General features: G+C 35.1%; 1 protein-coding gene across 1 annotated transcript in view; it reads right to left on the bottom strand.

The window, feature by feature from the left end:
- Positions 1 to 17,550, bottom strand: part of LOC142317524 (uncharacterized) — a 30,377-nt gene that overhangs the window by 10,870 nt on the left and 1,957 nt on the right. The window contains exons 2-3 of the mRNA XM_075354085.1: positions 14,778 to 15,215; positions 3,755 to 3,854 (exon numbers count right to left, since the gene is read on the bottom strand). Of these exons, the coding sequence (XP_075210200.1) occupies positions 3,755 to 3,854; positions 14,778 to 15,215 (538 nt within the window). The remainder of the gene's footprint in view (positions 1 to 3,754; positions 3,855 to 14,777; positions 15,216 to 17,550) is intronic.

Raw genomic sequence — 17,550 nt, 5'->3', positions numbered from 1 at the left:
ATAGGGCCTTCATTAAAAATGTATTGTTACAGTTTTTTGTACAAAAGCTTAATTATTGGATAGTACTATACAAAAAATACCACCTGCAGTATCTCTTATTCATAAAAAAAATATATTATAAATAATATAATATAACGACAACGCATACATAAATACATAATTACAACATCAATTTTCTGCCATAATTCGGCTATTTGCTAACCAATTTTCAAAAATAAATATCATTTTCAAAATAAAAGGCTTAATATTTTATTAAATAACATAAATTTTGATAAAAAATAATATTTATGGAGACAACGGATTGAAAAATAAACATGGCCGCTATTTTGTAATTTGCGAAGGTATTTAAGTCCTGATTTTTTCTAATTTTAAAACTTTATTAACAAGACACTTACCAAATATTAATGTGATTCCTTCTATCCGAACTTGAGATATAAATTTTTATATAAAAATAGCAAAATGGCGGACAGGGGGAGAAAGAAGGAGAAATTGCCATTTTTCTTAAGGATTTTTTTTGTTTAGTTTTACAAGTAGAATCCGAAATAGTTTAACCAGCTTACCATTTTAGAAACACTATAAAATATTGGCGCCTTTTCTGCTTTTCCCCCGCAATGGTATTTTTACGTTACGTATTACGTACTAGTAATTGATCTCGTTTAAACTGATTGGACATGTTTAAACATGTCTGGTTACTTTGTACAACATTATACAATATTACTAGACGTTGGTATCGCTACCTGCAACCAGTCTGTGTCTACTTATTGTGCTGTGTCGTTGTTTCTTTATTTAGGAAAATCAATTCAAAGGAGAAAGGTGTTGAATTTTTGCAACCGAAAGGGATTCTTCATAACCTTCGGCATTACAATAAGGGGCACGAGATGATATTACATCTCTCTGATAAAAATTATAGGAGGTGTAGCAATGTTAAGTAATTTCGAAGATGAATTTTCAGCACCTTGCAGTAAACCGTGCAGAGAATTTTGTAAATCTGCAGACGGGAGCTCATACCCAGCGAGTGGAATCAATGTGGTCTTCCGCCAAATTATGGAAGAGAAAAGAGTGTGGCACTAATAGAAAAATGTTAGATTCTTATCTGTCTGAGTTTATGTGGAGACAACGTCATCGGGGAAATGATTTGTTTGAACGATTACTACAAGATATAAATGCTTTTTGCCTCCCGAAGTTTAATAAGTCTAATATACTATTTTAATGACAGAGTGAAACAACAGTATTGTTATAAATTTCTTACATGTAAAATCTAATTATAAAATGTCAATAGGAAATGAAATAAAATACTGCAGAACAGCTGCTTTCTTAAAAACTTATTACATCTAATTTTTAATTTCAACAGGTAGGTAAGTTCTTAAAAAATAACAATTATTATTTTCGTAATGAGTTTAAATAATTATTATTAAAAAAAAAACCATTGTGAGGGAGAAACAGTAAAGACCCAAAAATTGGTATTTTGTTCAGATATATTAAGCTATTTAAAAATAATATATGACGACAGCGTTGTCTTTATGCAGAAATAATTTATTACTATCATATTAAAATTAATCAAACATGATACAAGTTAATTTTGTAGTGTGTTCATATAGTTTTGAACGAGAATGTAAGGTTAGTTAATAACTAAGCCAACTTAAAATTTCTTTTATAAAAAGAACATTTTTTACATAAATGAAAGTAATGAAAATTTTTGGTGGAATATTTTAAAAATAAGGCAACCAAGTATATCAAGGTATATACTTATACCAAGATTGGTATCTTGGTATATCAAGGCAACCAAGATTGATGAAGATGGTTCTTGAAAAAAGAATAAAAAGAAAGAAAATATCGCTATAGCGTAACGAGCGGTTGCGCTTTATATATATTCTGATTTCCTTTTAGTAACAAGTATATAACAAAAAATTTTATTAATTTTGATTTACACTAGATTAACCTGTATGATATTTGGAATGGATTTTTTAATTTAAACATTTTGTTTAATGATATGGTTCCGAATTAGAAGTATATAGAAAAGACTTTACGTTCCTTTACACAGGAATTTATAAGTTGTATATATTACAAAGTATAAGTATGTACCCCTCCGAAATGAAAATAATTTTAAAGACGAAATTCTGTTCCTAAATAATAAAAATTTCCAGAAATACTAGTTCGTGATTTAGTAACGTTAATTCTATTTCTACTCGGTAGATAGCAGCACAGTAGGATTTTTTATTTTTTTCTAATTTTAACGAAATGAAATTCTTAAATCCTACCACTACACAAGAATTTAATAAATAATATTTTATTCTACTTTTTTTATTAGGTTTCGACAGTTCTGGGAAAAACCCTACCCCTTGAACCTAAACATTCAACAATCACTTTACTTTTAATTTAAGCAATTTAAAAAAAATTAGGATTTCAATAATTATATTATTTTGTATGAATAATATTAGTATAAAAATATCTATGACGAATTTTGTAAAATATACTAAATAAGCTTTCATCCTGTTTCCAAATAACCAATATTGTTTCAAATAACATTCATCTCTATTTTCACAATATACACTGTAAACCGATATCCAAGTATTAGTTTCCTTCTCTTAAAGATTACAGAACTCATTTTTGCTAATTCTAACTTTGGCACATATTTGGTCTAGGCATTGATATATTACAAAAAAGTTTGTAATTGACAACTTAAAGTTTGTCATTGATAGCATTGTACTATAAAACATAATAAAAACAACTTCATTTTTCTAAATTAAAAAAAAAAATAATAAAATTCCTTACAGCGCATAAAATAAAAGTGAATTTTGATTTGAACTAAAATGATTTTTTTTTTAAATATATAAATATTATTTTAAAAATATAAATTAAAAAATAATTCATTGTTTCTAACTTTAAATTTAATATAGACAGCTGTTGCAGCTTCTGTCTTAGACAGGGATAAGAAATAGTTCAAGAACTGATAAAAGCCTTAATGTAAAAGTGATAAAAGAGTTAGCAGCCTTACCCCAATCCTACATGTTCAAAGCCAATTTTGAAGTATGTACAAATAGACTTGAGCTGGCTGGGAAGCATTTTTTGGTTTGAGGGGATAGATAGAAATGCCATATCACTGACGTAGGTTATATTTAGTATATATATCACCCATAGTTAATAAGTTTAATGTTTACATACTGAAAATTTCAGGAAAAACTATTGCTTTTAAACGGACACCTACTTCTAACTTTTAAAGATGGAATACCTTTAAAGGATGTAAAGGAAGGTTAAAGATGTATACCTTTAATTTTCTAGTTCATCTGCTATGAAGTCGACTGAATAAATTTTATTATTCGTAGAATGTTAGTTGCGATAGCTAAACTGGTGAAGACAATAGAACCCACTTTAGAGCACATTGTCTAAGCCAAGATAATAGAAGATGCTCAAAGAGTATTGTGGATGAAAAGAGATTTATTGCTTGGTAAAATGAAGGTTAATGAATTAACTTTCCTTGTTTTGGTGAAAAAATGATGATATTTGAATATTCTCTGTAATTAACTGTACGAAGTTCATCAAATTTAGTCAGATAAAAGACTTTTTGGGGGTCCCTAGATAACTCGTTTACAATTGGTTAAGGATATTTTATGCGATGGTAAAAATATAACGTCACGATAAATTTCACAGTCTGCATTTTGAATTCACAGTCTGCTTTACTATTAAAATATTTCCAAATTAAAATAAAAGATTTGTAATAAGATATATTTTAACAATAAAATAACAATGATTTTACCTGAAACATAGAATAGAGAAGTAAGCTAAAATGAAAGCATACTAATTGGTTAAAAACTAGTAACGTAAAATTCAAAGATTTATTGACTTGTTTCATGTTCCTGTAATAACACCAAACAAAAATTATTTTATACATTCGTAACAAATAAAATATATAGAAAAAAGTCAGCAAAGAGAAGCAAAACTTTTCTGATAGCACCTACTTCAAGCAAAACAGCAAGCCCTTAAAACTAAAAGTAAAATTTAGCAGTTTATAATTAGTTCTCGTATTGATAGGGAGCTGTTTTTAGGGGGTTTCTTATTAAATTATAATCTAAAAAATAAATTTTAAATCTATTAAAAGTGATATTAGATCAATCAATCAACCAATCCCCTGGCTTGTTCCCTTCTTGGGGTCAGCCCTCCTGATACTTTTAAGCCACTCTTGGCAATTCTGTATCATTTCTGGTGTTAAGCCTATCATCAGCATATCATTTTGGATGATTTGCACCCAGGTAGTCGGTGGACAGCGTCTGCCTCTCTTGCCTTCCTTTTTCTCAAGTCTCATAACACCACCTGTACATCGCAGCATTTTCATCTACATGACATGCATTTTTTGCTCTTCACGTTTCCTTATCCCCCAGCACTCGAATCCATGTAGCATTTCTGGTCTAATGGCTCGCTTATACATGGTGCTTTTAGTTCTAATAGGTATTTTGTGTCACAGGGGACCCCAGAGAGTGACCTCCTCTTGAGCCAGCCTGCCTTGATTCTATTTTCTAAATCTCTTTCCTTGTTTGCCCTGATGTTGATTATGGATCCAAATTACTTGGTTTAAGGGAGTTCCTTCGATAATAGGTATTGCCTGAGTGTTTCTGTTCCCACCAGAGAAACTACAATGTATGTATTCTGTCTCTTTGCAACTAGCTTGTAGGCCACTGCTTTATAAAGCTGTATATCATCTGTCGAGATTGTTTTGAATTTCTGGCAACGATTCCTCTATAAAAACCACATCGTCTGCATATAAAAGTGTCCATGGAACCAGTTTTTGGAGATCCTTTTTGATGTAGTTCATGACAATGTTGAAAAGCAAGCAAAATGTCACAATTAAAAATAATAATAGATATGTTTGTATTTTTTAAGTGAGTTAAATTTTATCATAACTAGAACGTTTGCAGATTTTTATAAAAAAAAACCTATGAGGTTTAAAAGAGAAAAATAGAACATTTGTAGTCAACGTATATAAATGTAATTACGTCAAAGAATGACGTAATTACAAAGCCATACACCTGTGTGTGGTCTCCGAGTGAAATTTACACCATTTGAAACTGCGCGTCCTAGATTTCAAATACCGACCGCCAGATTGCAATACTAGCACTCAAACAAACGCTAACTCAGTCATAAACAACATGGCGTCTACGCAACAAAAGGTGTTTTGTGTTCTAATATTTAGCAAGATAGAGTCCGTAATAACGGTTTAGCATGCACTTTGACAGTGTTTCAGGATGATCTACCGTTGGCTAAAAATATTCGTCGCTGGTACAAACATTTAGAGTAATCGAAGAGCTTATATATGGGGAAGAATCTGGTGTGTCTAGACACCTCAGAGAAAAATGTAAAACGAATTCAAGACGCTTTTTAGCGTCGAAAAAATTCACTCATCGCGCTAGCCTTGGCGTGTGTTAAGACGACCGGTGCATTTCAGCCCATACCAATACAACCGGTACAAGCTCCTTCAGTAAAAGTTAAAAGAAAACCGTAAAACGTAAAAGTTCTGCACTTAATTAATACGGAAGACGATATGTTCTTACCGCGGGTTAATTTTTACTGATAAAAATAGTTATTACTAAGCGTTATCGTTTAAACGTTATCATTTAAACGTTAAAGTTTCACGTGATAATGTCCACAATGGGGACTTAAAAATCCGCACGAGATTATACAACAGGAGCGAGTTTCACCAAAATTTAATGTTTTTTGTGCGGTTTCGTTTACAGACGTTTATGGCATTTCGTTTTTGATGGCAGTACCAAGATATTCCTAACTCTAGGTGTTACAGGATTGGTATTTTCGTTAAATAAATGAAGTCTCTGCAGAATCCATTTTCCAGCAACATGGGTCCCCGCCACAATTGTACAATCATATTCACTGGTCTCTAGATGAAACATCACCTCAAGACAGGATAACATACGGAAGCCCAAGACTTGGCACTACATACTTGGCCTCCAAGATTCCCAGAAATTACACCCTGCGACTTTTTCTTGTGAGAATGTGTGAAACAATTCATCAATACAGTTCATCAATATAGTTAAGTTTTGTATTCGCAATACCTCCTTACAAATTTCGGCTTCACCATTCAATAAATCTTTATGAAAAACAAACCCCTGGTTTTCTTCAACCTTTTGCAAATTTCTTTTCCATCACACGTCTGAATATTCAGCTATCTCTACCACTTCCATCACTTTAACTCGTTATCTTTCTTATTAAACAATTTTTGCTTTGTAAAAAAATATATGTAGAGTGCCTCACGAAGAAATGGAGGAATTTCAGGACATATTCTGTAAACGATTCATTGTTTAGTTATAGCTTGCAAAAATTACACCTTGATTTCTTCTCCAAGGTTAAATTAAATTATATTGAAATTCTTGGAACTTAAATTAAGGAGTAAATTTGAAGTTCAATAGGATTTTTACCCTAAAAATTGAATAAAACAGTTCCCAAAACTGTGTCTCAGTATTTCCGATATTTCAGGTCCTAAAAATGACATTTTCACTAAATACCCGTAAACAAAAATTATCTCATATTTTTTTTTTCATTTGAAAACTGAAAATGCGATTTTAAAAATTGATACTCAAGCATTGTAATTTTCTTCAATCATTGAAAAATTCAAATATAACTCACAAATTTAAAAATTGATGATCAGCTGTTAACGATGAAGACTTTTACTTCCTGGTACAAAGTAAAGGAAGTATTGTGATCACGAAAAATTCAGATTTCAACGGATGTATCCATTTCGACCATCCTTGAATCAACTTTGTCTAGTTTCGGCGTGACGTCTGTACGTACGTATATGTTTCGCATATCTCAAAGACGATTAGCCGTAGAATGTTGAAATTTTGGATTTAGGACTGTTGTAACAACTAGTTGTGTACATGCCCTTTTAATTGCAATCGACAGGACCAAAAGTGTCCAAAAAAGCCCAAAATTCAAAAACAAATTTGGATTTTGGACTTTTTCTTAACTGCAGTAATCAGCCGTCATTGAGAGCTTTTCAACGATCCATTATAAGTGTTACTTATTTCCATTGGAAATAAGAGAACTCCAAATCTTTAAACTTGAACACTAAAAATATCCGATTCATTGTTCTCCGAAATAGTCAGGAAGGTGGCTCCCTCCAAAAGGTTTCACCTTTCCTTATAAATAAAACTCTAACAGGTACAAGTGGCTCCCCAAAGAACATCAGGAAATTACGCGACGGATCGATTCTGGTTGAAACATTCAACGACGAACAGAGTCGATCAATCTTACGTCTCCGTAATATGGGTGGTATAAATATAAGTGCTGAAAGCCACAAAACTTTAAATACGAGCAGGGGTGTAATTTTTTGTCGAGACCTCTTAGATATACATATCAATGAAATAGTTGACGAGCTTTGCCACCAAGATGTTGTAGAAGTGAAACGTATAATGAGACGGCAGAACGGAACAGAAGAACCGACACCGTCTCTTATATTAACATTCAATCTCCCTGTTCCACCAGAGGAGATTAAAGTGGGTTACCTCTCGGTTCGGGTACGACCATTCATACCCAACCCACGGCGATCTTTCAGATGCCAAGGTTTTGGTCACACTACAACATCTTGTACAAAAACCGAGATCTGTGCTCGATGTGCTAAGGAAGGTCACAATGACACTAACTGCGAAGAAAGTGAAAAATGCGCAAACTGCAGTGGTCCACATACAGCTCGCTCCCGAGATTGCCCAACTTTTAAAGAAGAAAAGGCAATTCTCAAAATCTGTACGGAGCAAAAATTATCTTTTCCGGCTGCACGTAGAGAATATAAAAAGATAAACAATTCACGGAACCTGGTTAAACCAGACGTATCTTTTGCCACCGCTACATCTAAACAAATTCCTACAAATGCTAATAATCAGCAGTGCGGATCCTGCAATGAACTTAAAAAAACTTGTTCAGATGCTATCTGATCAAGTAGCTTCACTTACAGCCACTATCTCAGAGCTGACAAAAATGAATAAAAAGTCCTCCGTCGTAGCTAGTGAATCAAACAGTATGATACATACGAAAGTTCCTATTCCCAAAGTCGTACCGCCACGAATAGCGACTATCACAGCTGGCAGTAAGCCACCTAATAAGCTCCCCATAAAGGGAACCAATATAACTATCTCCTCTGGGATGTCAACTACAACATCCCATTCAAATAAATCTCCTCCACCATCACCTCATATACTGGAGGATATGGTTGAAGAACCACCCGACCCTAGGGCATCGGAGTTCTTTAAAATAAAAAATACAAAAAAGAAAAACCGAATCACATACAACTAATTTTTATATAATTTCCGAAATTTATTTTTTTATTTATTTTTTACACTTATGAACATTATTCAGTGGAATGTTAGAGGTATTCGGTCCCGCATTGAAGATATTAGAGTACTAGCGCACACACATGATCCACTAATCATGTGTTTCCAAGAAACTCACCTTCTACAAAATGACCGAATTACACTTAGAGGATACTTCTGCGAGAGATACGACTGCCTAGTAGACAGTAGGGAAAGTGGTGGAGTAGCGATTTTCATGAAGAATGGGGTGTCAGCTACAAGAATTCAACTAACCACTGTCATTCCTGCTATTGCAGTAAAGATCTCTATTCCCTTCAAATTGCATATCTGCAATCTGTATCTCTCACCGAACACTGAGTTCAGTGCTTTAGATGTCTCAAATCTCCTCACACAAATACCATCTCCATCGTTAATAGTAGGAGACTTCAATGCCCATCATATTTCCTGGGGCTCAACCTTCTGCTCCACTCGAGGAAATATGATAAACAGATTGAGAGAAGACTTTGACCTTTGCCTACTGAATAATGGATCACATACATTCATGTCCTTATCAACTGGCACTGTATCTAACCTTGATCTTTCCATATGCTCACCGAATGTGCTCCCTCATTTTAATTGGTCGGTTTGTGATGACTTTCACGGCAGTGATCATAGACCAATTATTATTAGTTTCGGAGTAGACTGCGAGATTAAAAGAAGGCCACGGAGATGGATTGTTGAAAAGGCAGATTGGAACGGATACCATAAAGCATTCCAATCTCAGTATGACGATGGAGCGAACATCCTCGACCAATATTCTTCTTTTACGTCCATGATACTTAAGAATGCCAACAGATATATCCCACAAACATCGGGTAATCCTAGACGTCCTTTCGTTCCATGGTGGAACGATGAATGCAAAAATGCTATTAGGAACCGACGGCAGGCACTACGTAAATTTAATCGTAGGCCTACAACAGAACATCTAAATTTATACCGCAGGGCTAGAGCGGTGTGCCGTCGAGTATTCTTGGACGCTAAGAGGAATTCATGGACGAAATACGTGAGCACTATCTCACGCACTACTTCCACGTCTACTGTATGGAAGAAAATTCGTGCAATCTTCGGATCACCGAAACAATCTATTCTTGGTCTTATTGATGAAGGAGAACTCCTTTCATCATCCTCGGAAGTGGCAAATAGTCTAGCAAAATCTTTCCGCTCGGTGTCTCTCACCTCATCATATAATAACGATTTTCAACGGTACAAGATACAAATGGAGGTGTTGTCGTTAAACATTGGTGATTCGGTTGGTGAATTAAACACTCCATTCGTATTTAAAGAATTGTTACATGCACTTAAAAATTCACGGGACACTTCCCCAGGACCGGACAACATTCGCCTTTCCATGCTTTCACACCTTCCTAATTCGGCACTACAACAACTTTTGAATATTTTCAACGGTTTATTCTCCGAACAAGTCTTCCCACCCGGCTGGTCAGAAGCATTTATTATACCAGTACTAAAACCTGGTAAAGACCAGACGAACCCCTCAAGCTATCGCCCTATTTCATTAACAAGCGTTTTGTGTAAAATAATGGAGAGAATGGTATACCGCAGACTTACATGGTACTTGGAGAAACATGGCTTTCTATCTCCAGAACAGTGTGGTTTTCGACAAGGACGATCTTCCATTGACCATTTAGTGTCACTAGAAACAGCCATACAAAACGCTTTCCTCAATCGGCAACACCTCGTCGCTATCTTCTTTGATATAAAAAAGGCGTATGACACAGCCTGGCGACGTGGTATTCTTAACACTCTCAAAAAATGGGGAATCAAGGGCAATATGCTTGCTTTTATCCGGGGATTCTTAAATCACCGAACGGCTCGTGTTCGTGTGGATGATTCGCTCTCAGATAGTGTCATCTTGGAGAATGGAGTGCCCCAATGTAGTGTATTCAGTGCCACCTTATTTTCTGTAGCCATAAATGATATTACCAAATGTGTTCAGGCTCCTGTCTCATGCTCTCTATTTGCTGACGACTTTGCTATCTACATTGCGAGCCGTTCGGCACCTACAGCAGAGAGACTACTGCATCACCTTGAAGCTTGGTCCAGGATTACTGGTTTCACATTTTCATCCGAAAAAACAAAATGTGTAGTTTTTTCTCGGCTACGAAACCCTTCTATTCCGCAAATTTTTCTGAACGGAGAGACTATTACTATCTCTACTTACGTCAAGTTTTTAGGTTTATTTTTTGATAGTCGTCTTACTTGGGTCAAACATTTAAAAGAATTGAAAACAAAATGTTCCAAAATTTTAGATATGATGCGAGTCCTTACTAACACCAACTGGGGAGCCGATAGATCATGTACGATACGTTTTTACTATTCCTTTGTTCGCTCCCGTTTAGATTATGGTTGTGTCGCCTACTCTTCAGCTCGTCAAACCGTGCTTAAAATGCTGGATAGTGTACATCATGCTTTCCTTCGGCTTGCCACAGGCGCGTTTAGATCAAGTCCTGTCGCAAGCTTACTTGTAGACTGTGGTGAACCATCACTTTGGGATAGACGAGACCAGCTCTTATTATCTTATTTTGCTCGTCTCAGAGGACAGCCAAATCACCTGGTTCTTGAGTCAGTCTTTAAAAATCCTAATCTAGGAAAGTATGAGGATCATCCACGTCGTACTGCACCTGTAGGTGTCCGTACCTGGCGTCTGCTGCAGCATATAAATGTTGACACAGCGTCATTCTTTCCTATGTACCCTTGCTCATATCCTCCATGGAGAATAAACCTCACAAATTTTAATTTTGACCTGACTACATATAATAAACAATCAACACCATCTATCGTCTTTCAGCAGATGTTTCAGTGTGTTCTCTCCAAGACGAAACCAGACGCGGTTGTATACACTGATGGATCGAAACAAAACGATACAGTTGGGTGTGCTTTTGTTGTCAATGAGAGAACTTATATGTTTGGTCTCCCCAGTATTACGAGTGTGTTTACCGCTGAACTATATGCTATAAATAAGGCTCTAAACATCATTAACCCTAAATATAGAAAAATTCTTATTTGCAGTGACTCGTGTAGTGCTCTCCATGCCTTAAAAAATTTTTATTCTAAACATCCTATCGTCATTGAAATTTATAACGCAATCGCTGAGTTGAATAATCGCAACACAGAATTAAGTTTTTGCTGGGTCCCTAGCCACGTAGGGATTCCAGGTAATGAACATGCAGATTCTGCTGCCAAAGAAGCATGTAACCAGCCTCCTTTCACCACCCGAGTTGCTACTTCTGATTTCATTAACTATGTAAAACAATTTTTAAAAACAAGGTGGCAAGGTGATTGGACAGCTACCGTTGATAATAAACTCCGTCAGATTAAAGATTCTGTGTTACCATGGAACTCCTCATACAGAAAACCCCGGCGTGAGGAAGTAGTTCTCTGTCGATTGCGGATAGGACATACGAGAGTCACACACGAGTACCTGTTTACAAGAGGACAACCACCTCTATGCGCAAGATGCAACTGCCGCGTGACTGTGCGCCACATACTCGTGGACTGCATATGTTATGCGGCATTGCGTCGTAAATTTAAATTACCTAGTAACATCCGTGGTATCTTGCGTGATGATAAGGAGGTTTTAAACCGGATGTTTATGTTTTTACGTAGTATAGGGTTAACACAAAAAATTTAATACTGTTGCTTATATTTTTTAATACTTTTAGTTTTTTAATAAGTTTATTTTTTTTATTATATTTTTCTTTTCTCTGAATGTTTGATATTTTTATCCGATTAGGAGCCTTTTACACTCCTTATCGGAATTTGTTAAATTTTATAAGTTATTTTTTAATATTTTAAAGACTGACTGTGATATTAGTTGTAAGATTTATCTCCTTTTTTAATTTTAAGTTTTATTTAGTTTTAATATGATAGTTTTTAACATAGTAGTTAGTTTTAAGTTACATGTTAGTATTTTTGTTATCCGAGAATGGGCCTTTTACACCCATTCCGGATTTGATTTCCTGTGATAGTAGTTTTAAGTTTTAATTACTTTTATTTATTTATCGATTCTCCGGGCGATGATAACGATCATTCGTTTTTCGCCCAAAAAAAAAAAAAAAAAAAAAAAAAAAAAAAAAATTTCCATTGGTTCCAGAGTTATAGCCAAATAAAATTTTAATTAATGAAATATTTGGATCTTAGGGAAAGGCACATCAATCGGTTCAAAACAGACATCTTTTTTTAACTTTTTTTTAATTTAAATATATTGATTTCTTTATTATTATTTACTTCTGATTGTAAAAAAGTTCTTTACAATAAATAATAATTCAATAATTATAATAAAAAAAATATCAGAAGTTAATGAAATAAAACTTTATGTAATTTCATTTTAAAAAAATGTATATCTGTAGTTTAATAGTCCTACAAGGAAATTATGTGGTGTCCCCACATCAGATTTTTTTTTTTTTTTTTTTTTTTTTTGTATAATTTTGTGTATACCGGAAATTTGAAGAAATTATTATGCACATGAAAACTAAAAAAAATTGTATAGTTGTAGAATCTCTTTTATTCAAATTTTCCAGTCAATACTTATTATGTAAGAACATAAACTTTAACATTTAATTTAAGAACCAAGATTTTCAGTAAGATTTCTTTATACCCTTGAACAAAGATCAGAATGAAATTTTTTGCAAGCTACTTGAAAACGAAGCGTTTTTGGACCAATGATAATTTAATTATTTTTCTTTTTTTCGCTTTTAGAACATGTTCTGAAATTCTTTATATATATTGTTACCACATGCCTAATTTAATATCGGCGACCGAACGGTGAAAAATCGATGGCCGTGATGTTCACATACAAGACACGCAAACCGGCCAAGCAACTGGAAATCTCAGGGGAGAAAATCCCTTTTGAGAAAACGGTGACCCGGAGGGCTAAGGCCGCCAGAGCCCACTATACCCAGTGCTGAACAGTGCCAGTCCGTACCCACTGGCAACTAAGTTACTTATTTTTCGGCTGTACGTACTGCCGATTCTGACATATGCTTACCCGGCATGGGGGGCAGTGTTGAGCTCCTCGCTTCAAAAGAAGATTGAGGCCGTCCAAAACATTGCGTTGCGGACGATATTTGGAGCTCCTTGGTTCGTCAGGAACGCCACTCTCCGATCCGATGCGAGATTGCAATCCGTGTCCGAGGTGGGGGTGGCGCAGGCGCGCAGACTGTTCGGGAGAGCGGCTGTGTCCGAACACAGTCATCTCCGCGACATCTGCCGAGAGGACCCATCCCCGACAGTTGTAAGGAAGCGGCCTCACGCCGTACTGGACCAACCACCGTGATGGTGCGGTGTGGGAGCCGAGAATCGACAAACCAGGCTTAGGGGCCTCCATATCGCATGAGCATAAACGGAAAAACGCGTTAGAAACGTTTCCGGGGTCGCGAGTGAATAAGTTTTGAGTATTAATTGTGAAACAAGGCAACAAGTTATACTGTCTCGATAAAAGACAATAGAATGCGGTAGTTTTTTTTCCGCGTGTGTATGCTCTGTTTCTTTTCTTACAGATACTCACAACAGCCACCTCAACAAACAAAAAAATGCTTTCTTCACTGCGGCCACGCGGTCCCCTCAAACCCTTCCCGGACACACGTGTGTCTGGAGATTAAGATTATGATATGTAGTAAAGAACCTGCTTCTTGCTTCTTCCACGAAGGCGATCGCCGCCCCATACCCGCGATCGCGAATAGGTATCATCAAAAATTGCGGCACCAGTGCCGCTGAAGGAAAGCCAGCCCAGTCGGATTTCAATGGACGAGCCACAACCTCGCCGGAGACCAGCTTCAGGACCCAACAGATCTTCTCAGAGCTAACGCAAAAAACGACCCTTTTCAGGGCAACCACAAGGTTTTGAAATACGAACCGTGTAAGCCATTCAACGACAACAGCCCTTCTCAGGGTTACCATAAGGTTAGCAATTACAACGAGCTGTCGAAGCCAATCGACGACAAAAACGGCCCTTTTCTGGGCCACCATAAGGTTAGTAAGTACCACGTACCGTCGAAGCCATTGGGCGACAATATATATTTATGCACCTGTAAATATATATATGAAGTGTATCACGAAGTTCTCCTGGGACTTTCATAACCTATTCTACAAGTAAAACTAAGGGAAAAAGTTTATATAAACATAGTTCTAAAATGATTTGTTTGCGAGTGAAACAAACAGTGAAAGATTTCGGTCGGACTTCAACTATCCCGTTGAAATGAGGTCGTACTGAAATTTTTTAGACATTAATTAAGGGTCAGAATTAGTGATTTCTTATGATTTTTGACCTGAAAAAACGAAAAATAGTATTTACATTCACTATGCGATTGCCTAATATAAAATTTAAAACAAGCCCAGTAAGTAATACTAAAAAAAAGATATATATATATATATATATAGGAAGGAATTGTATTGAAAAAAATAATCTCTTACCTTATTATTTGTAAATGATGAAGATGGATATTTTTTAAGAATATTTTCAATTTTTTATTATACTTAACGTTTTCAGAAAACGATAAATCGATTTTATATTCACCATGTACATTAATTTTTTCAATGTAATAATCCATATTGTTAAAAATGTCACTTAATAATTTCAAATCATAAGAAATATGAACTAATGTACATGATTGTAATAACATCCACACCGAAATAATAAATAATGAAACAGCATATATTATCACTTGTGTAACAAAATTAATCGTATAATTTTTTAAATTGCTATCGATTCTTAATAATTTAAACGATGGAAATGGCATAATTATATCACTTAAATCGATTTCTTCGTTATAAATTAAGTGACGTAAGATTAAAACTAATGGTACAACACATATAATTCCCCAGTACGATACCATACCTAAAACCATATACCTATAAACAAAACAAAGTTTTAATTGCGTTTTAGAATGTGGATTATTAATATCTTTAAAGTAAAAAAAAAAATATATATATATATAAAAGTAAAATATAAAATATAAATTATTAGATTATACATTTTTTTTTTAATGATTTGTGTTCATTTTCAGGATGAATGCAATTTAAATAAATATTTATTTCGTTAGAAAAGTTGCAAATATATAGCTCCCGATATTATATAGGAATTACATATCGTTTTTAGAGATAGGTATTAGTCAATTTTCCGCCATTTTGGATTTTGCAAGTTATCTAAATAGGGAAAAACGAGATTCCTTTCTAAATTTTTTTTAATTTTTCTGTTAAAAATAACTTTTATAAGTTAATAATCCTGTCTACAAGAAGTGGAACTTAAAATTAATCAATCGAATTCAAACATGGTACTATTGTATTTACTTTTATGTTGTCCGTGTATAGTATCGCCACGAAATTTGAAGCTTACTAGTGAGTCTACGACCCTGTTCCAGTTGAGATTTTATTATCCCTTTAGCATAATACATGGTTCTAACATTTATTTATGTACTATATTTTTTTTGTCTTACGTATTTCTTCGACAGTCACAAACACAGTTTGTAATTACCATTCTCTGGAAGTTACTATTCTCTCTTGTAATCACAAGATATCTGGATGAGTGTGCTACTGCTAAAAAATACCCTAAAAGAGTCAAATATTTTTGACTTCTTAAATAACTTATTCTATTTGAATCCTTACTTTTTTCGTATCGCTTCTGGCGAATCAGCTGATTCTAAACGAGAGTGTTTACGTGAACCCTCTGCCACGTTTGTTTTTTCAAGAACTAGCATGAAAAATTAGTCCCTTCTGCAGCAAGGTTAGCCGCTGAGGTACAACCCCATTCTAGGGTAACCAACCGTAGAAGTCCAACCTGGTACTCCGGTGGAACCAGCATATGTCCTGGTAGAGAGTGGATGCGCAGTCTGCACTGACTCCAGGCCCCTACTCACCGAAACTTTCAAGGCTCCCGTGCACCGAAAAATGGCATCTTATTACATGCTTGCTATCGCAGGAGGCATGTGTACAACGAAAGAGCTTCTGTTACACTGCTATCACATCGATCCTTTCCCCCAATCGCCAGCTTAAAAGGAGATGTAAGCCCGTTTACCAGTTTGTTTTCTTTTACACATGATCTGCAAGTGACCGAAGAATCCAGTCAATGTAGTGACCTAAAGATGGAAATCAGATCGAAGTCATTAAAAAGAATGATCACATTTTCAAGGTAAAATACCCAACTTGGTTTTCTGCTGATTTGGTTAAATGTGTGAAACGAAGGAATACTGCGCACAGGAAGTTTAAGAGGACGACTGCAGCTGTTTTTTTATGAAGAGTTCACTTTACTTAGAAAAAGAGTGAAGAGTTTTTGAGGAGAAGCACTTTAAACAGGACAAAGAAGATTGAGGATGAGCTGGAATTGAAACCTAGAAATATGTTTAAGTACATCAATTCCTTTTTGAAGAAATCTAGGGGAGTTTGTTCTATTAATATCCGGGGCCATATTGTGATGGATCAATCAGAACTGACTGAGGCCTTTGAAAACTATTTTCAAGCTATTTATCAACCTCCAATAAACAACGGGCAGAGTATTAGTGACGATGATAATAATTATGTCATGGATGTAGTCGACGCTCCAGTTGTAAAAGTGAACGCTGTTCTGAAAGCATCCTTGAACTGAGACCCCGTATGGTGGCTGGAATTGATGGCATTCCGCCATTTATTATTAAGGGTGTGGTAGAATTGTTTGCTCCAGTTCTTAGTGGTTGTACAATTTTAGCTTAACAGCTGCTGTATTCCCTGTAAGTTGAAAACGGGTTATTGTATCGCTGAATCCCAAAAAGCGAAACCGTCAGGAAATTGATAATTATAGACCTGTATCTATAATAAATGCGGTGACAAAAATTGTTTAAGAAGGTAATCAACATTTGTATTTCTATTTGAGCAAATATACTGATTCTAGACAGGATCTTCTAGAAAGATCTACGATCACTAACCTTGCTGATATGATGACCTTTTAGCACCTGAGATTGAATATAGGAAGTGATCTACTTTGATTTTAGTAAATCGTTTGATTTAGTGGCTCGTAATGCCCTTCTCAGTAAGATTAAACGCTATGGAATTATCATAGCGTTAACATTTGAAACGGCTGCAATCCTATGTCTGTCTAGTTAAAGTGTCTGGTGTTTTGTCCACTCAGTATAGAGTAACTTCTGATGTTCCTCTAGATTCTAACTTAGTGTTTGTACTGATTTTATATTGATGTTTATATTATTTACCGATGATT

The sequence above is a fragment of the Lycorma delicatula genome, chromosome 1 (genome assembly GCF_047948215.1).
Source record: "Lycorma delicatula isolate Av1 chromosome 1, ASM4794821v1, whole genome shotgun sequence".
In the NCBI taxonomy this organism is placed as follows: Eukaryota; Metazoa; Arthropoda; class Insecta; order Hemiptera; family Fulgoridae; genus Lycorma; species Lycorma delicatula.
Note: the sequence above shows the minus strand (reverse complement) of the source record. Positions and strands in the feature narration are given on the sequence as shown.